The 26,864-nt window shown below is 31.3% G+C and overlaps 2 protein-coding genes across 2 annotated transcripts in view; one reads left to right on the plus strand and one right to left on the minus strand.

Moving 5' to 3' along the window:
* The window catches only part of LOC139523758 (uncharacterized), a 312,433-nt gene that overhangs the window by 49,382 nt on the left and 236,187 nt on the right, over nucleotides 1-26,864 (plus strand). The window lies entirely within an intron of this gene.
* LOC139523754 (palmitoyltransferase ZDHHC3-like) lies at nucleotides 1,914-25,409 on the minus strand. The gene is made up of 8 exons (XM_071318007.1): nucleotides 25,184-25,409; nucleotides 17,104-17,263; nucleotides 16,749-16,858; nucleotides 16,264-16,325; nucleotides 13,990-14,077; nucleotides 12,750-12,822; nucleotides 5,508-5,616; nucleotides 1,914-3,961 (listed from the first exon to the last, which is right to left on the minus strand). The coding sequence occupies exons 1-8, from the start codon at nucleotides 25,300-25,302 to the stop codon at nucleotides 3,885-3,887; spliced, it is 798 nt and encodes a 265-aa protein (XP_071174108.1). The 5' UTR covers nucleotides 25,303-25,409; the 3' UTR covers nucleotides 1,914-3,884.

Raw genomic sequence — 26,864 nt, forward strand, 5'->3', positions numbered from 1 at the left:
GATCATGAAACCAATAATAAAAATACTGATAATGTACAAAACAAATTAAACAAATAACTACACTATCTGTTAACAATAAAATCTGAATTTTTGAACAAGTTTATGAAGTTTTTTCAATTAATTTATTTTTTCATAATGACCAAATCTTGTGGATTGAGGAAACCTTGAATTTATATTGATATTCAAATAATTGTTTTTGAAAAATTCTTAATATGCGCCTACAGTAAATTTATTTGGTAATGCATGCTCAAATTTATGGTTCATCCATTGTTAACATTTAAAAATTGCTTGAGAATGTAGTTATGTGAAATTAAAACAAAAATGTGTCCATATCACATCAATGGCCGACTCGCACTATCATTTTCTATGTTCAGTGGACTGTGAAATTGGGGTCAAAACTCTCTAATTTGGCAGTAATATCAAAAAGATCATATCATCAAAAACTACCTTGACCAAAAACTTTAACCTAAAATGGGACCAACAGACGGATGAACGTACATTTGCACAGATCGAAAAACATTATGCCCAAAAAAGGGCATAAATATATCTAGAATTTAATATTGATACTATAAACCAGAAGACTATCAGTTAAGGAACAAAATAAGCTTAAAAATATTGAGATATTAGATTTTTTCAAATGTCGGGAGAAGACTGACTCTAACTTGTATTTTATATTAAGCATTGGCATTATTTGGGTTTCAAATCTGAAAAAATAAATCTATAATCTTCTTTAATTTTGATAATGACTTTTTGAAGACCTAATGATGTCGCCTATGAATAAAAGTGTGTAATATGGGGCAAAATATTTGACCCTGTATCTTGGGGGCAAAAGTCAAGAAGTACAAACATCTGACAACAATTCCTAAACCCGAGTACATCCATAAGTTGATTTAATCTTCTGACTTGTATAAAGCCCAATTTGGATGCAACACCATGCATCTATAGAAAAGCAAATGAAATTGTTTGAATAGATTCATTCAGCTACAAACTAAAACTCTTTACATTAGCATTAATTCTACTGTACTGATAGAAGCATAATGTAAAAATATTGATCACAAAAATTATTGTAAAAAATCATAGTGCAAAAATACTTTCACAATAAATACATAAGTCTATATATACACATTATTATTGGCACCAGTTATTGCATTTACATAAAATATAAATTTTATTTTTAAAACAATTTAATAAGGTGCACAAGAAGTTTATTTACAGATACATTGTATCAGTATTGATAAATATTTTGTACCCATGGAGTTTCAATCATAATGGATTTCAAAATCAAACCATGTGTTTTTCAACCTCTTATGAAATGTCAATTTTCAATTTATTTGTTACAAAATATGAAACTACAAACTTAAAACTCAAAAATCAATGATAATTCCACTTTTTGTGTTTTATTCAAGGTATAAAAACACAAATTCAAAACAATGTATCAATGATATATATTATTAAAAAAAACAATGAAATAAGTCATGAAAAATGATCATCATTAAAACTATCTAATCAGTTAATAAAAAAAACTTAGTATGAAAATCCTTAAAAAACTGTTAAGGGTTCTACTAAACAATGCTTCTCACTCACAATTGCTGCTGTCAGTGAAAAAGTGTAATATTGATAACAAAAATTAAGTCCCTTTATCAGGGATACATTTGTATACCGTAAAAATACCCCCAAAACTTGTTCCCATCAGATAACATTTCTATTCCTTGAACTTTTAGAAGCTTATTTTCAAGTTTCAAAATATTCCATGAAAGTTGACAATGTCTAAAAATTAAATCATTGACTGTAAGCTTCTCTAACTGCAAAACAAACTTAATCCCTTACTTTGTAAAATGCAAAACAAATGACAAAAAATATTCAAAACTTTGATAAATTTTTTTTCCAAAATTATAAATTTGTATTGGGATTCCTTTTTTTTTTATACAAAAAAGCTTCTGTCATGTTTGTCCATTTTTTAAAATCCATAAAGGTGTGACACAGTAATTGATGTATGAAAAACTTCAACGTTGAACTGGATCTTAATGCTAACTGCTAATTTTACAACAAACTCAAAATTACTCAAAACATAAAATTTCTTACAAAGAAAAAAGCACTTATATGCAAGTTATACACACATATTCAAACTCTCTCACAGGAAGAAATAACACGAGTCATAATTTTTAATATATTTTCCTCTTTAATCTAATACTATAGAGAGCTAACCTCTTGTAATAAAAGTATTTATGGATTTATAACTCCTGTTGCTGCTGTTATTACATTTCATGTTTTTACGATTCAGTAGTTCTGAGGCTTTTTCACAAAAAATTCTTGTCACAAAAAAAAAAATCTGAAGACAAAAGTTTATCAAATGCTATATTGAATAGTTTACCTCAGAATTGTTTTTAAGATTTTTTTGTGAAATGAGTCCCTGAATATATAAACAAAAATATCTATATAACATAAAATAGTAACAAGATCTAAAATAAAAACAGGATTTAACACACAATGAGAAAATCTACATGACAAAAGAGAGGCTTAAGAGACAGGATATGCATATTTATACCAAAAGCCATATTTTTTGGTACAAATTGAAAATAATCACTGGTATATATGGGTGATTGCCTACTGAACACTCAAAAGTAAGCCTAAATGAAAAGGCAGACAATATCCCTCATAAACATCTCTCACGCTTAAAGAAAATATTCTGGTAAAATTGTTCCACATTGTGACAATAAAAAAAAGATTCTATTTGCAATGACTGTTACTTTGTAGTAAGGACCATCTTCTTTTTAGCTGTTGGAATTTACTTCTAAATCTATCTATTAATATTCAAATTTAATAAAAGAAAATAATATGGGGACGAAGTCCCCAATAACAGTAGAAAATTCAATAAAAAAAAAAAATTCGGGAAAATTTCCCGAATTTTTCATTGTACTCAAAATCGTTCAAATTTTTTTTGTCGTGTTTTGAAATCCCGGACCGGCGCAGAAATGTACAATGTACTTCCTTTTTCCGGTCTCGTTTGTATGAAACTTTGAGTAAAATATATATTTATCAGTCTAGTATAAAATAGGAAGGAACACGCAATACCAATTTCATTTTTAATAATTCCTTGAAATGAAAAAACGTTACCTGATGATAGCTTTTCTTTGTATACATTGCATATGACGTCATTATTTAAATAACGTCACAACTAAAATCCCTAACAACAGAACCAAAATAGGAAACGTTACGGTATTTCCGTTTCTTTTTTTTAACAAATACTTATAAGTTACAAAAAAATAGTTCATACAGACTTCGTCCCCATTTACAGGTAATGCCTGCCTCATATTATATCCAGTTTAACAATGGCACACAACTGCTTATAGGAAAAATTAAAGAGATATCACTGAATATTGAACATACATATTTCTAGGTACAAAAAGTTCATTTATATATCGATGCATACACTAATGGAATGATTTTCATTTACGGAGATCATGTCAATCATGTTCCAAAGCTATCACAGACAATGATTACATTTTGACCCATACAAACACTTCTAGTATAAGACCACTTTCAAATGGATTCACCTGTAACATATGCGCAGGATAAACTGAACCAGACAGATGTAAAAAGTCTACTGATATTTCTGTTGATGGCTGACATTTTATCTTATTTTTCAAACCTCCATAGTAAAACTGTATACAATATGCAGCATGTGTTTTAAAGACTCCAAACAAAACTGAAGTCTGTGACCTACAGCATAACTATCAATAATGACCAGAGTTAATGAATCCATTTATTGACAACTCATGAGTCTATTGGAGCTCTTTCATCTGTAAGCTTACATTGCAGTACATTGGAAATACAATAGATGATTTTATTTGATCGATATGCTCTCTTATATCAACTGATATGTTTTATACAATATATTGTTTTGATGGCCGTTCCTTTGATGCTTCAGTGAACAGCGGACATAACCAACCTAATGGATGACCTGCAAAGAAATAAGGCAATTAATATAAAAATAAGGAGATGTGGTATGATTGCCTATGAGATGACAACTATTCACCAAAGTTCTAATGATTGGATGTTGTAAGCAATCATAAGCAAATGTATGGCCTTCAACAATGAGAATGCATACTATTTGCACATGGTATAGATTATAAGCTTTAAAATGTGATTTAGTAGAAGGCATACCAAGCTCGTAAAAACATAAAAACAGACAGTAGTTATCTGATAGATCTAAAAAGTACACACCTGTTAATGTTAAAACTCATCATTGTCAATCTGCTTTAAACCTTCTGTTTAGAAGTATTGGAGAAAAGTGTGATTTTCTTTGTTTTATTGAATATATTATACTCCAATGCAGCAATCATCAAAATATTTTTTTTCAAATAAACCAGTAGATACTACCTGGACAAGGTAAGCATTCAGACTTTAATGATCAAAGGGATATAACTCAAGAAAATATTGAAATATGATGTTTCTGCTATGAAGTTTAATATCAATTTTAGTTCAAATGTGTTAAGGTTTATGACCCCTTCTGTAGCCAGTTTAGTACGAACTTTTCAAACTGCAATAGTATCAAAACAACAAATTGAAATATAATGAATAATAGAGATAGGCCATTTTGTACATATATACAGGGGAAACTTTGTGCAAAGCATTATTATTTACTGTTTTATTGCATTTATTAGAAAAAGTGGACTTTGTGGTAAATAAACTAAGATTTTTATAGAAAATCCACAGACTTTAATACAGAGATTTTAGTTATAAAATTTTAAACATAGATTACTCACTTGCTTTTCTATGACGTGCTAGTCTTTATTTTTTACAAAAAGTTCTCAACTACCTTTTAAGTTGCAAAAAACGTAGTGTTGAGTCTTAAGTTGCAAAAAACGTAGTGTTGTCACTAAAGTCGAAGGCACCCTAAAAGGTGTACTTGATTTGATCCATGTTTATATTTGTTTTCCATGTTTATATTTGTTTTCACAAATAACTAAATTAATAAACTTGTTTTAAGGAAATGTTTGCTAGTACTGTATGCAATAATCCTCTATCTATCAAGTACCAAATTGCCAAATATGAGAGTACAATGGGACAGGCTGTGTATTTTCTATAAAATGTCCATATGTTTAGCATTGAATCAACACAAGGGTACATAATCCTTAAGTTAAGACATTTAAATATGTCCATAAATTTGAATAATAAACAATTTAGCTTGGCTCAGTCTTGAATTTTTTGTTATTTCTTCTTATGCATTACATATTAAATGCTGTTATTTAAGATTTTAAGATTGTAACAGCAAATAAAATTCTGATCAATTGAACCTTCTTGTAGGTCTATTTTACACTCTAACAAAAAAGAATATACGAAAAAACATCAACAAAATGCCCAGGACCATAATGCCACCAATCATCAAAATTTCATGACAATGAGAGTAACTATAACTGTGTCAATTGAGTGGCAATTGCCAAGTGCCTTTCCAAAGTTTCCAAAGGACCATTTGTGCTTGTAAGAAAAATCTACACAAAACTTACCTCTACCAAAGACCTCTTGTAGCAAAGAATACATTGACTTTTTCTCTCTTCTTATTCCTTCTTTTTTCACTTGTTCTACTTGAGTTTCATCCCCTAATATGGATGATATCTGAAAAAATAATAAATAATGCCACAAGCTCAAAAAAACAAAATTTTACAAAACAATATTGAAACTTATAACTCATTCCAATAAAACTGCTGACCAAATATGAAGTCATTGGATTCTGTTCAGAAGTGCTTGAAGAAAATGTGACAAAAAAAAATTGATGAAAAGATTTAAATACAAGGTGAGTGCAGTATCATGAGTATAGCCCCATTCCTACAGTAGGGGTATAATTAGCTTTAGAAAAATCCTATTACATATCGTCGCTGGGCTTCTAAAATGTTGTATACGGGTTTTGGCAAATTTTACAGGACAAGCAACAATATTTCTATTTTTTTTATTTTTGATATTTTAACAGGAAAAATCAGAATTAACCTTCTCTGAATGGTATGGATCTTAGAAAAATATTACTTGGACCTCTGCCTTTATTGTCAGAGCCAGAAGTTGACTTACGACATTTTAATCCTTTCAGTGTGTGTCAATTTGCACATATACGATATTTTTTAGTTTCAATAAATTACATCAAATCTTTAGAGAAGTCTTGTTCAATCAAACTATTTGGTTTGAATAAAGAAAAAATCTTTCCTAAACATTTCCAGCCGATTCCATTGAGTGTGTAGGCAAAGGTAATATCTTTGGATAGCTTGACTGCTATCATGTACCAATATGAGAAACACAATAAAACTCACAATTTACTAAATACCAAGAACGACTCTGATGATTATTTTACCAGCGATTTGTTGATGGATAAAAAACCTATTTCTAGTCAAGTTTGATTTGAATTTTCCTTATGGTTTCAGAAGAGATTTTTGCAGAACAGTACAAGACGACTAACGCTGACGACGGTTGCGAGACGACTCAGACAAGTAATGGCAATAGCTCTCCTTGACCTGGTGATACAAAAATTCACATGAATAAAAATCATAAATTTTATTAATGGACATCCCAGCCATTTATAAACAAATTGTAAAGGACACAAAACAAAAATAAAACAAATAAAAGTACAAAAATAAAACATTTTAAGCTATCAAGGAGAGTCACATCTTTCGTAGCTTCATTGTTGTGAACCAACACAGTCTCATTTATCTTTCAGAATCACTCAAAATAAGTCAGTTATGTGGTAAACTGTCATAAAAGGGATGGAAGTCTCTTGGAATAACAGCTTTTAGTTCTTGTAGGTGTTGATATTTAGCTTTCTTGATAGGCACTTGCGATAAATATAGTCTTTCAATAGTATCATCTACACTGGGTAGACCAACTTTCGATCTTCTTGCGAGGTCCTGATATTGGTCAGAAAAATCTAACTTGTACTGAAGTGACCCATCTTCTGTGTACTTTAGAACTCTTATATTCGTAACAACAGGATCTCAAACCCTATTTCCTGGGCGGATGGATGAGTAGTACTTCAATTCACTATACTTTCCAGAGAATTCGTATGATATATATTTTACATCATAGGGTTGGTGTGGCCTTGCATCTTTAATCAGATCTATATAGTTCTGCGGACAGTAGATTGGTTTGTTTCTAAGTTTTCTTTCTATAGTACTGTGGATGCTATCGCACTCCATCTGTGTGTGTCCTTTTTCTAAATATTTTTGAATGATTGTGATCTTTTTTTCAAAGGCTTGGCGAAGAAGTGTATTTGATACCGTTAAATTTCGGTTTTGGTATGTACAGCCATCACTGTAGATGACAAGTTCTTTCACACCCTCAAGCTTATCTATAAAATCGCTAAGGCAGGATGCAAAAGAATTTGCTGTGAGTTCTCCTTCACTTTCAGTCCAGAAATAGCATGTTACGTGTGTTGAATCCATTTCATGAACTGTAAAGTTGTGGCACCCTAATTTAGTCTTATAATACAAGGCACTAGCCTTGAGTAATGGGCATAAAAGTACCGCCTGTAGATCTAGAGTCACTACTTTTATGTCATTAGATGTCTGTGCCCTAATTTTATCAGAAGCTTTTTCTGCTCTTGCCTTTTCCTTTCGATCTACATGATTTCTATATTCTTCCTCAGAAACATTGCTCATCTCAAAAGCACAACATATATCACATTGGTCCTTTTTTGGTTGAAATAATGACAAATGTTCGTTTTCAAAAATCCTTCGAAAAACTTTGATACTTATTATGTTTTTTCCTCTATTGGAACAAAAGTTGTTATATTCGCGGTATAGTTCACTAAAGCTGGTAAAAGTTGGTTCTAAGTAAATCTTTGACGATTTCAAGAATTCTTTGGCACTTGCATTTCCAAATGGATGATCTTTGGTTAGGCTTTTCAGGAATACCATTTCCACTTTTCATCAACCAGTCGTAGAGTGTCCGTTCTCCTATGGCTAAGGTAGACAAAAACATTTTCTTGCACACCAACACTCGATGTCCATTTTTCTTCAAAAAGTATTTGAATGAATATTTCCGTCTACTATTTTCAGCTTTCTTCTGTTTCGCTTCAGTCTTGTCAACCATACTAATGACAAAAACCTTCTTTTGGTCCCAGTTCATGTTATTCCAAAAACTATGAAATATAGCTAGCCTCTCATTTTCATTGAACAATAAACATTTTTTACATCGGTTTGAGCAATTTCTTTCACCAACTGTTCGTTTTTTCTCTTTCTACTGAATATGAATACTTTCCATCAGGACCTTTCTTTAATCCGTAATACATTTCACCGTCCATTCCGGAGCCTCTTGTTTCTGTTTTTCTCCCACTGATCATTCTCTGCTCTACCTCGTTTGGCTCGTTTTTGCTTAGCTGCAATATTGTGTGTACCATTTTCTCTATTTACTCTTAGTTCTTGTGTGTATCTTTTATAATTTCTTTTAACTATTTCATTCTCGTCCTGCTGGGCATTGTCATTGTTTTCATGTTCTTCATCTTGTTTTTGAGGTGCCCAATCAGGGTCTCTTGTAGAGTCATCCAAATCATTGTCTAATTCAGAACATTCTAAATTATCTCTTTCTTTAATAGTTGAACCTTTAATTCGGAAATGGTGAAGACTTAATTGTTGCCTTTGTTCTTTCAACACATTGTCAATGTTTGAATAATTGTTATTTTGTTCCATTTTATTAACACTTGTCCATAAATGTGACAGAGTTGTCAAGCCACAACTGGAGATTTGGAAATTTTCAGCTGGAGTTTGGGCCTCATAACTGGAGATTTTTTATCGACGTAGGCAATGGTTTTTTCGTGTGTGTTTAAACTGCATATCTTCCTTTTTTGTTAAAAAAACCCCAATGATTTCATACCTTCAAGCACCTGCATAGCCATTTTTACTTAGTAAAATAGAAGATAAAGGGGGGGGGGGGGGGTCAAATATTTATTCATCATTTAAGTTCAAAGTTAAAGTGATCAGCCATCATATATAGTTCAAAGATAAAGTGATCAGCCATCATACATAGTTTGCAAAAAGTACCTCTGCTTTAGCCACATTGTCAACTTTAGTATCACTACTGAACATGTTTGTAAAAGAAGGTGTTGAATTGATAGAGTTGTGGGCTTTCTGGTGGGAAGCTGTCTCCATGTGTTTGGTCAAGTAATTAGGGCCCCATAGTCAGCTTTGCATGAAGTGTAGTAAGCATTGTCTTGACCCTTGGCACTGGACTTGCACCAATTTTAAATTTGGCTAGATACTCATTACTGTGTCTTCTTTAATATTATGCTGGGGTACATGTATTTGGTGATAACATGATACAGTTTGTATTTTGTCAAATTATAAGACAAACACACTTATATAGGTATTCCATTGGCCTAGACAGAAGACAAGACATAAATATCATATTTGAGTTGATTTTATTGTCTTTGAGGTTCAGTATAAACTAAGTCTGTTCCATGTTTTCAACAACATCAAAATTTATTAAAGTCGATGTTTATACAACTGTTCCATTGTCAGTATCACTTTTAATCATTTATGAGTTACAATTTATGACTAAAATTAGCAAAGACCAATCAAAACAACATTTGATACAAAAATTTAACAATACTTTTAGATATTTGGATGATATATTGGCTCTAAATAATGACGACTTCAGTATGTATACTAAAGAAATTTATCCTGTAGAACTTACTTTAAATAAAGCTAATGATAACAATGACCACTGCCCTTTCCTCGATCTTGATATCTATATCATAAACGGGAAGCTTAATACAAAAATTTATGATAAAAGAGATGATTTTTCATTTCCTATTGTTAATTATCCATTTTTAGATGGTGACGTTCCCTTGTCACCATCTTATGGTGTTTATATATCTCAACTTGTACGATTCGCTCGTGTATGTAACAATGTATTAGATTTTAGCGAGAGAAATTTATGTATTACTGAAAAATTATTACACCAGGGTTTTCGATATCACAAACTGGTCAAAACATTTACTACATTTTATCACCGGTATAAGGAAATAATTCGTAAATATAACTCAACATGCAGACATCTTATACGTTCAGGTATTTCACATCCAAAATTTTATGGAAATATTCTTTATAAAGCACAAAAATGTCAGTATTCTCCTCAGAAACTAACAAAACCTTTAAATAGACTTATTAAAAGGGGATATAGTTACGATACTGTTGTCAGGTCATTAAAGATTGCATATTTTGGCTTTAACATTGATTCACTGATAGGGTCTTTGCATCGGAACTAAACACATTTATTTCTAAAAAAACAGTTGTTGGCATGACACGGGTTATGTTCTTCTCATATATTTTATGATAGTATGATACTAAACCCCTAACGGGAGGGATTGTACCTGATATTCATATGATGAAGACATAATCTTTCAATCAGTTTAATTGAGGTCTGGAGCTGGCATGTCAGTTAACTGCTAGTAGTCTGTTGTTATTTATGTATTATTGTCATTTTATTTATTTTCTTTTGTTACATCTTTTGACATCAGACTCGGACTTCTCTTGAACTGAATTTTAATGTGCGTATTGTTATTCTTTTACTTTTCTACATTGGCTAGAGGTATAGGGGGAGGGTTGAGATCTCATAAACATGTTTAACCCCGCCGCAATTTTGCGCCTGTCCCAAGTCAGGAGCCTCTGGCCTTTGTTAGTCTTGTATGATTTTAAATTTTAGTTTCTTGTGTATAATTCGGAGTTTAGTATGACGTCCATTATCACTGTACTATTATGCATATTTTAGGGGCCAGCTGAAGGACAACTACGGGTGCGGGAATTCTCGCTACATTGAAGACCCATTGGTTGCCTTCGGCTGTTGTTTGCTCTATGGTCGGGTGGTTGTCGCTTTGACATATTCACCATTTCCTTTCTCAATTTTATGTATATTTAACTAGCTAGTTGATTACTAGGTAGATGCCAATCATCTTTTATTGTTGTATATACAGTCTATAATCCTTAACACCTTCATTGATTACTTGAGGCTATTTTCCTATTTACCTTTTTGACACAAATTCCATTACAGGAAACTTCCGTTTTTCTCAGACTTTTCCCATATCAATTAAGAGTTTCTCGGACTTTTTCCCTGTCCGTATCTATTTTGTAAACAGAAATGTCTACTGAATTTTTTTTCGAGATTGACATTTTCAAAAAGCGGAAGATTTCAAATTTTAACGGGAGGGACGGAAGAGGGTCTGAAAAGCGGGAGATTATAACTCCCGCTGGAAGAATCACATGTATGCTTGTCGCATACATACATGTTCCAACCACAAAATCTAAAGAAACACTCACAAACAGCTTGTGGCAGATTTTTTACACACTTCAAATGAAAGCGTTTGTCACATTTAGCGCAACGAACCCACTCCTCCTGATTTGAATCAAATAAAATTACAGTTTCATTATACAGCACTTGACAATCTAGTTTATATGCATTGCATGGACATGATGGAGCTATCTTGCAAAATTCACAAAACCATTTGGCATGGTAATCTTCAGAATCTGACCCGGAAGATACATCTCGTTCCATCTGAAAAATAATTTAAATGAGTGTGAATAAAATTGAAGTTTAATCATGTTACAAAAAATAACCAACAAAACTTCATAAATTATGATTTTCCTCGATAATTAAATACTTCAGACGTTGTTGTTGAGTTAAATGTTCTATATCCAGGCATCTATATCAATGCTACCACAATAGAGATAAGAACTAAAAAGTTGTACAAGATTATTGCCTATATTACAAAATGTCGTATGTAATTGAAGGAATAAAAACAAATCTTATTTATCACAATGATTTCGTTTGATTTATGTTGATAAATCAGCAGGGGGCGAAATTAATATTTTTATATACTGAAAACAGTGTTATTATAATTCAATCTGATAAAATACCCTTTGATTTGATAAATTGATTTGATGATTATCTGAGACCAGAAAATAAATGCATTTTGACATGTTATTAAGTGAATCTAGACACTAACTAGCTATTCAGATATTATATTTATTTACTTTAAATATTGTATTATACTTCTTACCTTGTATCAGTTTATAAAATTCCAAAATCCAGGTGTCCATCACTCAACTAAATTTTTGAATAAAATATACAACATTTTGGAATCACAATATTGAACCAATCAATGTTGGCAGTTTTGTCACATGTCGTTTTAGAATGAATTCGATTGGTTAAGAGATGGGACATTTTGGAAGAACATGTAACAAGACCCGCCAAATCTTTCTATGAGTAAAACCCAAAACCGCAAAATTTGCGATATACGACATTTTAGAAGCCCAGCGACGATATGTAGATATTTCATCTGGAATGTTTTGTTCAGATTGATTGATTGATAGATTATTGGTTGCTTAGCTTTGAATCAGTGAAAAAATGTTTTAGTCTCAGAGAAATAACAAAATTGTTTACCTGCTGATCTCAAATTATTGAAAGTGATAAAACATTTGTAATTGATAATATTTTTATCGTGTAAGTTATAAAGCATAAAACATATGTTTTCTGAAATATTTTATAGATTAATTTTTTTTTTGTGGAATACAGATTTTCATGGATTTGATAAGTATACCTGAACCACGATTCAAAAGTTCACTGAATTACAAATTTTCTATATATTAGGTTTATATGCAGACCTAGATTATACCATGAAATCAAATATCCATGAAACTACAATTTTTCTAAATCCACCAAAATTGGTATCCACAAAAATAATATAATCAACAGTTTTAGAGATACAGTCATACCTGATCACAACCAATAGCTATAACAAACATTCCAAATAAAACACACTCCACTATCAGGATCACAGAATGTATGCTGAAGAAAATAAAACATGACTCAATTATATACACATTACAAGGAGAATTACACAAACAAAGTTCTTTCAGTAGGGTTTAAGTGACAGTCATTTTTTTGGACATACATGTAGTATTATATATATGTTATGTTAAAGAAACAGTATTTATATGATCTTCATATTTTGAGTACTCATATATTTGTTTATATACTCATTCTTTCAGATTAGGTTTATAAACAGTCACAAACTTAAGATTTTCATATTGTTTTAACGTGACAAAATACTACAAAATTTACATAAAAATAGTTGTTACTATTTTTCCATTATATATAATGAGCAGGATAATAGATATAAGAAGATGTGGTTTGAGTGTCAATGAGACAGCTCTCCAAGTCACAATTTGTAAAAGAAATACATGGTCTTCAACATGGACCAGTTAGTTTGAGCTGCAACCTCTGATTCAGAAAATTATTTTTCTTGTAATTCAATAAAAACTTTGGCACTTTTTTGTGACAGAACATTTTGAATATAAGGTTTGCTGAGGTCTTTTAGATTTGAAAAATCCAAAAAAAAAGATCATTTAGCAATCTATAATGAACTTTTATGAAGATATTTGTGCTTCTTTTAGAAAAGAAACCAGCAATGTGTCAAAGAGACAAAAACCCAACCAAAGACCAGAAACAGCCCAAGGTCACCAATGGGTTTTCAATGCAGCTAGAAAAAATCCCACCTTCTATGATGGGCTTCATCTGGCCACTGTTACTTAAACAGTTATGTATTGTTAGCATTGAGTTTTAAAAAAAATTAAAAAAAATTAATAGCCATATTGTGAATTTTTTGATAATTCATGACACTTTTTTGCAAGCGTGCACCTTGTCCTTACTCAACATGAGCCAGTAAACATTTACTCTGTTTCGTGTGATTGTACTTTAAATCTATTTGATAGTATATCTACTTTTTCCTCTGACAGTAAAGGAATGTTTCATAAACTGACATTCTTATATTTTATTTTCAGTTTGTCATGAATAATAATTCATACTAGCATCTCACATTTCTATAAGTTCCCATTCTTTCAGTTAAAATATATTTCAATACTAATTGTTTTTTGTTTTTTTTAAGCATTTCTTTATTTTTTACAGTTTAATAAGTCTACAAGTTTGTATACACATTTACTCCAATTTACTTACAGTTTTGTGTGCTTATATGTGCTGGTAACATTGGGATCCATTACCCAGGATGTAATCACCATGGTGGTTGCATAGCAACTAGCCATACCTACAAATAAAGAGATTAAGTACATGTTTTCTGTGTCATGAAAATCAATGTTTCTGTTAAAATTAGATTTAGATAGAGTGATATAAGATGATAACTCTTGGAATGCTTAAATCAACGATAAGTTTTATTGACAGATATGCACACATTTAGTTCTCACTGATTTTTCTAGAGACAATGAGATTTTCCCTTGCTGTGCTTGCATAAAGTTAATATCTGATGGACTGTTTGTTTCACAGATATATCGATGTCAGTTTATGTGACCTGAATGAGATTTCATATTGAAAATGAAAACTGAACACAATTTATTAATGTGTAGTATTGTGAATGTTTTGTGAATCTGACCAAAATGTTTGTGAATATTTTGTGAATTTGCAAGATATGTGTAATGATTCAATAACCCTTTTGTGTTGCAACATTTCACACATTTGACATTTATATTTTTCAATCTACAATTTGGCCCATTCTATATTTTGCCTAATTTGACTAGTTCTTCAAGATAGTTTTTTTTTTAAATATGTATATATTTAATCATTGATTATTGTGACCATCAATATTATATATAGCTTAATAACTACATTAGATGTATTTTTATTATACAATACATTTTTCTGAATGGCTAACCGCAATCTCGCATTATTCCTTAATCAACTTCATTACACAATAAAATTTATCATTCAGGATGACACGAGGTCCCACAATAAAAGTGCACAGGTAAATTAAATAAAATTGAAAATGGAAATGGGGAATGTGCCAAAGAGACAACAACCCGACCATAGTAAAAAAAACAACAGCAGAAGGTCACCAACAGGTCTTCAATGTAGCGAGAAATTCCTGCACCCGGAGGCGTCCTTCAACTGGCCCCTAAACAAATATATACTAGTTCAGTGATAATGAACGCCATACTAATTTCCAAATTGTACACAAGAAACTAAAATTAAAATAATACAAGACTAACAAAGGCCAGAGGCTCCTGACTTGGGACAGGTGCAAAAATGTGGCGGGGTTAAACATGTTTGTGAGATCTCAACCCTCCCCCTATACCTCTAGCCAAAATCTTGTTTTCGTGATCCTAGCTTAAAATGTAATTATATGAATGCTGCTTTTTGTAACTTCATAGGGTTCAAATTATTCAAAGAAGTATACATACATATTCTATTTCATAAACATGATAAAGCTTGTACACAAATGTTTGCATTTATATAGACAATAATAGTGCATTGACTTGACATATCAACGATATAAGGATGAGGCTTAGAAACGGGGAAATGTGAGGCTGTGCCGAGCATTTTCCCCGTTTTGGGCCGAATCCTTATATCGTTGATATGTCAAGTCAATGCAATATTATTGTCTTTATACTGCAATTAAAAAAAACCATTTTCAATTGTTGTTTATTGTGTTAATGTTATTTTTTTTCATTTAAATATTGGGAAAATTCCCCTTTAAAAAGGCTTCATATCACACAGACGGAGAAATATAAAACACGATGAAATGTACATCATTACCGCAATCAATGGTGAACGAATTCGTTGCAGACTAAAATATCAACAATAAACATAAAACATAATGATTTATAGGTTGCAAACAAAAAAATATTAAAAAGTGAAATATATTTCCCCGAAAATTGCAAAAGAAACAAGTTTGAGTCGTTAAACGCATCGTTGTTTACATTGAAAACAAGAACAGGTTGAAGAGGTCGTATGAATAATTAAACATAATTTCGACAATTTCTATTTAAATATTCATGAGGAAAAGTGATATCAGGTCAGTGACTGTATATGACATAGAAATATACGGTCAACGCATTTTGACTGCTCAAATAGAACGAGTGCAGTATAAAATGAAATAAAATATCCACAAAAATGCATTGACCATCTTAAACTATAGAAACCAAAATCGATCAAAATACTGTAAATTCTGAAATCATTGTAATGTTTTTATTTATTTAAATAATTTGCCTTATTAAGTATTGCTAATCTTAGAACAGCATTCTGATATAAGTTGAATATTTCTGTATGTAGTCTTTCCTACAGCTCAATAATGAAAGTCACAATATTGTTGTTCATTCTCCAATAATCGCAATAATAATTGCATGCGATGATTTCTAAAATTACAGTACATGAAACCACAGCACATGCATGACATGGTAATGAACCTACAAAATATAGCATCCTTTCTAACAAACTTACCAACATAAAACAAAAACTGTATAAAATATTTTTGATTCAACTCTCCAACACAATTATTTATCCTGAAAAGTAAAACAAAATTAAAATATTATATGCTGTCAAAGTATATGTTCTGTATATATGTAGATCAAAATACAGTCAGGCTTGCAAAAAGATTCAAGCATGCTTAGATTTTTTTATATATACAATATCATATAAAAGCATAACATTGTTGTTTGATCATGTCATTGCTCAAATGTTGCTGTTTGTCTTTGCATGCATGTTATTTTTTTGGAGGTGTATTGTGCTAGTGGTTGATGTGGTCTGTCATGTATGTTGTACTGTGTATATGTTTGGCTATTCCTATTATCTCTTTTATCTATTATAAAAGAAAACACCTTGGTTTATTACAAACAAATGCTGCTACTGGCAATGCAATATCATGTCAACATTGGATCCTCTTTTCCATCAAGTTATGTGCACATTACAAACTTCTAAAAGCTTACCACGGACAATGATGGTCCATTTTCCTAATACATCTTCTACAAATCCTACAATGATGGGCTCTGGGTGGTCTATAGGTCTCACACTTATTACATACACTCCAGCCATCCTTCTGTATATCAATTTAAATCATATTATTAAATGTTTACATACATTGGTTTGTAGCTAACTCAAGTTTTAAAATTTTCTCTTTAAGATGAGAACCAACATGACCAAAGGATAATAGATATCTTATGTGTGTTAATGGGAGTTTAATAGACATGTAATAAAGATCTAGAACTGTGATAGCATTGACGATAATACAGGTAAAGGCAGAATTTCATAAACTTTAACATTGATCATGTTGATTTAACTTACTGTGTTAGGTATTGATCTTCCAGCATGTAGATCTGAGAAGTCAAGTCCATTTTTTGGCAATGGAACTATCCCTGGGTCAGACAGCACTGCCCTCATGTGTGAAACTGTCATTAGAAATACAATCAGATTGAAGAGGATCACACAAAAGGTTCCCCATAATCTGAAATACAGATAAACCAAAATAAATGCTCAGTTGCTGTCATGAAAGTTTTATTACATGAACATGTCTTGTGGTTTCTTATTAAGTGTTTTTCTATAATACTTTTTTTTTTCTGAGTAGAGTGGTTAAAAAGTACATTAATACTGCATTCACATGTTCGTCATGTTCATGTCTAGTCCAAGATTACTCTGACGTCCCATGGTCCCAGCTTGTATAACAAAACATGGCAAAAATATGGTCATGAGGTTATTTTTGTAAATCTTGTATCAGCTTTAAATGCACCAAATATAGCTGATCTATTTCTTTTGCTTATAGCATAAAAAAACCAGATGCTCCGCAGGGCACAGCTTTATAGGACCGCAGCGATTGAACCCTGAACTGTTGGGGCAAGTATGGACACAATATTCAAGCTTGATTCAGTTCTGAATTTGGATTGAGATCAAATTTTTGACATCTTATAGGTTTTTGACACAAAACAAATGTCAAGATCTTACAAATTTAATACGCAATACTGTGCAATTAAAGAAATTTTGAAAAAAAATGAACCCATTAGAAACCAGATGCTCCGCAGGGCGTAGCTTTATACGACCGCAGAGGTTGAACCCTGAACGGTTGGGGCAAGTATGGACACAACATTCAAGCTGGATTCAGCTCTAAATTTGGATTGTGATTAAATAGTTGACACAGCATAGGTTTCTGACACAGAATGAATGTGTTCTAATGAACTTAAAATTTTTGTTTTCTCTTAGAGCAATTCACTATGCTGTTGAATATTAATCCTCTCAAAAAAATGTTTGAAGAAATTTTCTTTTTTATTTATGAAATTTCAAATGAGAAAAATTGAACCCAATTTTTTTAATCACATCCCCCTTTCCCTTATTCCAAAACTAATCTCAATTAAAATTTCTATTGGAGTTTGCAACAATAACTACTCATTTAAATATTAAGATGTAAAAAAACTGCTTGTTATCACTGAATGGTAAAGATTATTTTAATTTATCAGTTGGTAGTAAAAAGTGCATGAATATGGACCATAATTTGGTATTCGGCCTTTGGTTTCTTTTTGTATCCTTTTTTATAAGTTCTAAAATTTTAACTTTTATTTTGTGGGTTGTGTTGGTGTTAGAATAGTATGAATGGAACAATTGAGTTTTTCGAGAAAAAATTAATACATTTTGATTCACCGTTTACGTGACAGGAAACCAAACAGGAAACCAATCTTTATTTTCTTTATTTTGCACAATATAATTCAAAAGGCATAAATAAACACCATTACTAGTGTTACTTGCTTCATGTTAATATTTAAAATCTATTTTCAATGTTATATTAAAGTTTTTTTTAAACGTGACAGGAAACCATAAGAAACAGAAAGCATTTTTTTAGTTTTATTTTATTGCAAAATCTGCTTAAAATAATCTGAACAGTATACTTTTTCTTAAAATCCATCTTAAATGTAACAGTATTATAAAACTCCTAAATATGTGCTTGTTTTGAAAACAATTAGTACAATTTATTCAGAATTTTCCATATTTTCTTCATTGATACAGGATACCATAATCGTTGTATCTTGATGTTTTGGCCAAAAAAATATATTTATATTTGGTTTTGAAATTCCAGTTATATAAAATTTATTCCAAATCATTGGCAATGTAAAATTCTTTAAATCCAGTAAAGAAAAAAACTTTTAACTTGGAATTAAAATCTTTAAAATAGGCACCATGTGATATTTGTGACCTGTACACCATCTACATGGTTTCCACATTTTAACCTACTTTAGTGGGCTAAAATCAATAAAGTATTTCCTTTCAAGTCATGCCTGGTAAAAGTTTACTTTTCCTTTGACAAGTTTATTGCGTTTCTGAAAAGTGTTTGCAGAACATGAATAAAAAAAATAATTAAAAATTGTGACAAAGTTACCAACTTTGTACATTCCTAGTGTAACGGTATATTAACATGCAATTTAATTATCTTTATTCACCTAAAATATCCAGTAATATTTACTGCTGAAGCAAAATCAATCCAACGAACATCGGCACCATGATAAGAGACGTAATTTCGATTGAATTTTCCAAGGACCGGGGATTTTACATCGTTTTTGGGAAACGTAGTGTGTTTAAACGTCAGTCAAATTTGAAATCGATTTTGTCAAGTCATTGGGCATTTATTTTCACACAAGATCGTATGTAACATTATGCACATAGGAATAATAATAGACCCCCGGCGCAATCTCTTTGAAAATTGTATTTTCCTTTTTTAAACAAGTCGAAACAAGTCTACAGATTATGTTTGCTAACATCCCATTGGAAACAAAAACAATGTTTAGAACTAGTATATCGTATGTCCGGCTGTAAGGGCGTGATCACATGTTAGTCACATGTTTCACGTATGACCGGAAATGATTAGAACTTAAGGACAAAAACAATTTTAATAAATAACTGGACTTCTGTTTCGTGTAAAATGTAACGCATAACGATAACGTCATTTTCTTACTTAATTATTACGAAGATCAAAACAAGAATGTAAATCATCTCTGATTTACCTGTTTGAACATCTCGCGAGAGTTTATATTTGCATATTGTTTTTAAGAATTCTATTACAACAAAGCAGATTACATCATCTAAAATTTGCGTTACGAAATCGGACACAAAAATCACGTCACTGTTCTTACATCTGCTACATAAATACTTATAGTTCTCGGCATTTTCTTCTCACTATTCTTATTGGTCGATGTTCTTTGTTATTTGAAAGCAAAAGTTACGAATTTGCCGGTGACGATTATCTATAAATCAGTCAGCGTTATGCTCTTCGGAAGCAAAAAGTAACGCGAGAAACGACACAAAAATACGGTTGTGGAATCTTTGAAATTCGTATATTTCAATTTTTTTCCTAGGGAAGAGTAGCATACACTTGTATGTTAATAAAAATAATGGCATCTTTAGATGTAGTTACAACTTTTCTTACAGTAATTCAAATTTTATCACTTTTCTATAGTTATAGGAAACGGAGCCCAATAGCAAATTATGGTCCATATACATTGTATATTGTATATAACAAAGATTTAAGTTGATTCTGGACAAAGAAAGATAACTCCAATTAAAAAAAAATCTTGCTATTGCACAATATTTTGCAATTAGATATTTCTTGCTTACTATTCTGGACAAAGAAAGATAACTCTAATTAAAAAAATATTTGCTATTTCACAATATTGTGCAATTAGATATTTCTTGCCATTGCGCAATACTGTGCAATTGAAAAGACTTGCTAAAACACAATACAATATAATAATTTTAGATCCTGATTTGGACCAACTTGAAAACTGGGCCCATAATAAAAAATCTAAGTACATTTTTGGATTCAGCATATCAAAGAACCCCAAGATTTCAATTTTTGTTAAAATCAGACTAAGTTTAATTTTGGACCCTTTGGACTTTAGTGTAGACCAATTTGAAAACAGGACCAAAAATGAAGAATCTACATACACAGTTAGATTTGGTATATCAAAGAACCCCATTTATTCAATTTTTGATGAAATCAAACAAAGTTTAATTTTGGACCCCGATTTGGACCAACTTGAAAACTGGGCCAATAATCAAGAATCTAAGTACATTTTTAGATTCAGCATATCAAAGAACCTAACTGATTCATTTTTTGTCAAAATCAAACTAAGTTTAATTTTGGACCCTTTGGAAATGTTTGGACCTTAATGTAGACCAATTTGAAAACGGGACCAAAAGTTAAGAATCTATATACACAGTCATGACAGTTAGATTCGGCATATCAAAGAACCCGAATTATTCAATTTTGATGAAATCAAACAAAGTTTAATTTTGGACCCTTTAGGCCCCTTATTCTGTTGGGACCAAAACTCCCAAAATCAATACCAACCTTCCTTTTATGGTCATAAACCTTGTGTTTAAATTTCATAGATTTCTATTTACTTATACTAACGTTATGGTGCGAAAACCAAGAAAAATGCTTATTTGGGTCCCTTTTTGGCCCCTAATTCCTAAACTATTGGGACCTAAACTCCCAAAATCAATACCAACCTTCCTTTTGTAGTCATTAACATTGTGTTTAAATTTCATTGATTTCTATTTACTTAAACTAAAGTTATTGTGCGAAAACCAAGAATAATGCTTATTTGGGCCTTTTTTGGCCCCTAATTCCTAAACTGTTGAAACCAAAACTCCCAAAATCAATCCCAACCGTTCTTTAGTGGTCATAAACCTTGTGTCAAAATTTCATAGATTTCTATTAACCTAAACTAAAGTTATAGTGCGAAAACCAAGAAAATGCTTATTTGGGCCCTTTTTGGCCCCTAATTCCTAAAATGTTGGGACCAAAACTCCCAAAATAATACCAACCTTCCTTTTGTGGTCATAAACCTTGCGTTAAAATTTCATAGATTTCCATTCACTTTTACTAAAGTTAGAGTGCAAAAACTAAAAGTATTCGGACGACGACGACGACGACGACGCCAACGTGATAGCAATATAAGACGAAATTTTTTTCAAATTTTGCGGTCGTAAAAAAAATTGGAACCCTCATCCCTTTGGAGCAATTAGCCCCAAACTTGATCCCAGCCTTGCCATTGAAGTACATGTAGTATATGGAACCTTATATAGTACAATTTCAGAGAGATCCATATACTTAAACACAAGTTATCATGGTTATTGTCTATAGAAACTAGAAAAATGCTTGTTTTAAGCCCTTTTTTGGCCCCTAATTCCTAAAGAATGAGACATTATAACCTCAAAACTCAATCCCAGCCTTCCTTTTGTGATTTTCAATTTGTGGTACCATGTCAGAGAAATCCATACACTTACACATTTATAAGTTATTGTCCAGAAACTACAAAAATGCTTGTTTTTGGCCCTGAATTCCTAAACTGTTGACACCATATAGCTCAAAATGAATCCAAACCTTTTACTTGTGGTATTAAACCATAAACTTAGTACCTGCCAACCCTCCCGTTTTGAGCGGGAGACTCCGACTCAAATGGCAAAATTAGGAAAATCTCCAGCTTGTGGGGTACATTTACCCTCCTGTGCGGGAGTATAGAATCTACCGTTTTGGGATATTTTAACCGGGAATGACAAGTCAACATTAATTACGTTTTTCTGTTACTGATAAGGGTTGTTGTTCCCTGTAAATCACAGACCATGTGAAATTGAATGGTTTCACTTGACAGATTTGGTGTCAAACAAAGAAATTACAACTTTTGCTTCAACATGTTCAACCTGTTTATTTTGAAAAAATTTCAAAGAAATTTTTGGTTACTTCCCCTGTTTTATCATGTTTATCCTGTTTCAAGTTATCATTTCTTGAAATAATATGAACTGATAAAACAATATAAATTTCAAATGAACAAAGAATCATAAAAGGGTGGCAATTAAATAAATGTATTCAAACACACACTGCACCATCGTGACAATATAATGAATATGGTTGAAACATGAATCATGGAAATATTGAAATGCTGTGCTGATGGTATGAAAAATAGTGAAAAAGGAAAGAAACAAACAATACACCTTGTATAGGAAGAAGGATAGGATATAACCATATTTAAAGAAATAAAGTATATCTTTTAACTCTTATATGTCATGTATGTGTATTGTAGATGAATAAATAAACAGGTCATATATATATCACTTGAAAATGTCGTTCGCGCAAAATCTCCCACTCAGCGCGCTGTCTCAGCTGAGGGGGAGATCTCCCTCTATGAAGGTTTCAGAGGTTGGCAGGTATACGTATGATTCAACATTGTGGTACAATTTCAGAGCAATTGAAATACATTATAAAACACAAGTAATTTTAACCTAAAAGTCGAAAAATGCTTGTTTTGGGGCCCTTTTTAGACCGGTGGGATCATCAACCACAAAATCAATCCAAAACTTCCTGTTGTGGTATTGAACCTTCTCATTAAATTTCAAAGAGAACTATTCACGTAAACTTAAGATATTGTCTGGAAACCAAATAAGTCTTCAGCAGACAACGACGCAAACATCGTACCATTATACGATCCCAAAAAATTTTTTGTCGTCGTATAAAAATAACTTTGTAACATGTATCTATATATAGGCAGAAAACTAAACATCATAAGCATCATGTGATTACTTAGCAGCTGAACCATAGCTCTTAGGTCCTTATGGTCCGCAAATAGTCAAAAAATAACATAAGGACCTTAGATCTACGGTTCCACAGCTAGTGAGGTATCAGGTCCGTTCGCGCCCAATACACTTTCGCACCCTACACGTTCACATCCTACACGTTCGCACTCTACACGTTCGCACCCAATTTTAATTCAAATTCCAGTTGAATAATTGGAAAATCATGACTGTTGTTTTAAATAGCTTTGGTGTAAATACTGAATGTATTTATAGCTTGGTATGAGTAAAACATTGAAGATTTTAAATGAAAAACACACAGCTTGGTCCCTTTGATTTGAAACAGTGAACATGGTGAAACAATAAAATATAGCAATACACTATTATAAACAAAACATGATAAAATTTATTCAACACACAAAAAAAACGTAGTCAAAATCTCACTTTATTTTAAAACAAGTCAATGAAACAAAGTACAAAAAAAATGAAGTAATAGTTATAGCAATACACTAACTAACATGACTAAAGCATGATTATGAGTACTGTTATTCTGACAACACAAAATAAAACTTTGACAGAATCCCACTTTATTAAGAAAGGCTTATCATTTTTTTTAACAATAAACCCTATCCAAAACATCATGCATGATTCAACACAAAAAAAAAGCTGTCTCACTATCTTTTGAGACATTGACAACAATTATACTTATATATATAAGAATACACTTGGCAAAACTTGATTACAAAGTTATTAAACACAAATCCAATTAAAATTTGGTGCGAACATGTAGGGTGCGAACGTGAAAGGGGGGGTGAACAGAATCCGGGTCCGTTCGCGCCCATTCACGTTCGCACCCACTCATGTTCACCCCCTTTCACTTTCGCATACTACATGTTCGCACCCTACATGTTCGCGCCCAATTCTAATTGGTTCTGTGACGGTTTAATAACTTTGTAATCAAGTTTTGGCAAGTAGTATTCTTATAAGTAAAATTGTTTTCATTGTCTCAAAATAAAGTGAGACAGCATTTTTTGTTGCGTTGAATAAATCTTAATGTTTTGGATAGTGTATTGTTAAAAAAAAAAATATTCCTTTCTAAATAAAGTGGGATTCTGTCAACGTTTTATTTTGTGTTGAATAACTCTTAATGATCATGTTTTGGTTAGTGTATTGCTATAACTTTGTTTCATTGACTTGTTTCATGTGTTTCAAAATGAAGTGAGATTCTGACTACGTTTTTTTTTTTGTGTGTTGAATAAATTTTATCATGTTTTGGTTATAATCATGATAATAGTGTATCACTATATTTTATTGTTTCATTGTTTGAGATCAAAGGGACCAAGCTGTTAAAAACAATTATCTTTTGTGTTTTACATTTAAAATCTTTAATCTTTTACTCATACCAAGCTATAAATACATTCAGTATTTACACGAAAGCAATTAAAAACAACAATCATGATTTTCCAATTATTCAACTGGAAGGAATTTGAATTAAAATTGGGCACGAACATGTAGAGTGCGAACGTGCGAGTTGCAAACGTGTAGGGTGCGAAAGTATATTGGGCGCGAACGGACCTGATACCGGGTGAACATGAGTGGGTGTGAACGTGAATTTGGCGCAAACGGACCCGGATTCAGCTAGTAATTTCCCTGAATTTACATGCAAACATTATATTAACAATGAGTGATGAATTAACCAGGTACAGTTATGACGAAGAACAGACTTGATTAAACTGTGTGCCGAATTAACTTGATGACGAAGTGACTGTAAATTGTGTAATTCATAGAAACCGGCATATATATGACAACTTACGTGTTTGACATCGCAGGAATAACAAGATGCCATATTACGACGTAGTCTGCATAAAATACTGCTGAGTATGTTATTATTATGCAGATTATACCACAAGGATCAGATCTGAAAACAGCCATAGCCAGATATCTTCATGTTGCCTCAAATCGACATTTTCAATGTTTCGAAATGGGAAATTAGCAACCGGAAAAGAAATGCAGAAGGGAGGTAATTTATGTTTGGATATGGGAATGTACCTGTTAGAAAGGACAAAGATAATATACAGCAACGGTCTTAAATCTTTAATTTATTGTTGTTGATTATCAGTCTTTTTTTCAAATTATGTTGAGTCTAACTGAAAACTTATATATAATACTTGATTTGCTTTTTTTGAAGTTGTAGAATGTATCTTCAAGAATCGGAAAATAATAGGATATATGTTCATCAAACCGTCAGTATCGGAGCGTCTTTTTACCACAGAACACCGCAGAATACCACAGAACACCGCAGAATACCACAGAACACCACAGAATACCACAGAACACTAAAAATATACCACAGAACATAAGAACAAACAGCAAAACAACTTAAATATGCAACATAACATTAAAATAACTCAACAAAATGCATGAACGAATATTAATTAGACGGTAAATCTAAATTTCATTACCGATCGCAAACCGCATATCGCTGAACAGCGCAATTTGTTTTTATTTTTTTTTATTTATCGAATTAATTGTGACCTTAATATATTTTTTCATCATTCTTATTAAGTTACGGAATACACAATATGTTTATAAAATTTACAATTTGGTAATTTTATATTTTAAATTTTGACATTGAATTTGTTTTCTATTTATCACCGAGGCGTGGCAGGCTTTATTAATTCAAAATGTATATATATAGCACATTACTATAAATTGTTAATTGCGATTAATCATGGATTTTCAAATTTAACATATTTTTCAACGACGCGTGTCAAGCTTTGTTAATTCATCTTTCTTATTAAGTTACGAAATACAATATGTTTATAAAATTTACAATTTGGTAATTTTATATTTAAAATTTTGACATAGAATTTGATTTCTATTGAACACCGAGGCGTGGCATTTATTTATTAATTTATTAATTCAAAATGTATATAGCACATTAGTAATTGTTAATTGCGATTAATCATGGATTATCACATTTAACACGGACCATTTAACATATTTATCAACGACACGTGTCAAGCTTTGTTAATTCACTTTTTTCGGTTATTGAACTTTTTTTTTTTTTTTTTTTTTTTTTTTTTTTTTTTCTTCTTTTATAGCACTCAGATTGTTGTTGACTTTATAGAAAAAATAACGATCATATGTAAAACAATAGCACACAATTTAACAAAACAAAATATAAAAAGTAGCAGGTTATAAAAGATTTGAGTTTAGTTTAGCTGTGCATACATATGCTAAGAAGGAAGTCAAAGGATAGAGTCAAAAATAGATTACAACTTAAATGTAATAAAATTCCTATAGCAAAAACACATTTCAAACATCATTTCAATCACCTATATTAAGGTCGATCCTGATGTTGTTTTTTTTGTCAACTTTCTCATCATTGTGCTTTTTTTTTTATTTAAATTTTATTTTTAACAAAAAGAAACTACTGTACAATATTATTTAATTGTTTGTATAAAAGTTCATCTTTATAATATTTTAACATA

This window comes from Mytilus edulis, chromosome 5 (genome assembly GCF_963676685.1).
Source record: "Mytilus edulis chromosome 5, xbMytEdul2.2, whole genome shotgun sequence".
Lineage (NCBI taxonomy): Eukaryota > Metazoa > Mollusca > Bivalvia > Mytilida > Mytilidae > Mytilus > Mytilus edulis.

Excerpts from the sequence above, each read along its gene's own strand:
- LOC139523754 (XM_071318007.1), bottom strand. The coding sequence starts at position 25,302 with ATGGCTGTTTTCAGATCTGATCCTTGTGGTATAATCTGCATAATAATA. Across the intron at positions 16,859-17,103 it reads GAAGATCAATACCTAACACA|AAGGATGGCTGGAGTGTATG; the intron begins GTAAGTTAAATC and ends ATTGATATACAG. Across the intron at positions 16,326-16,748 it reads ATGGACCATCATTGTCCGTG|GATAAATAATTGTGTTGGAG; the intron begins GTAAGCTTTTAG and ends TTTACTTTTCAG.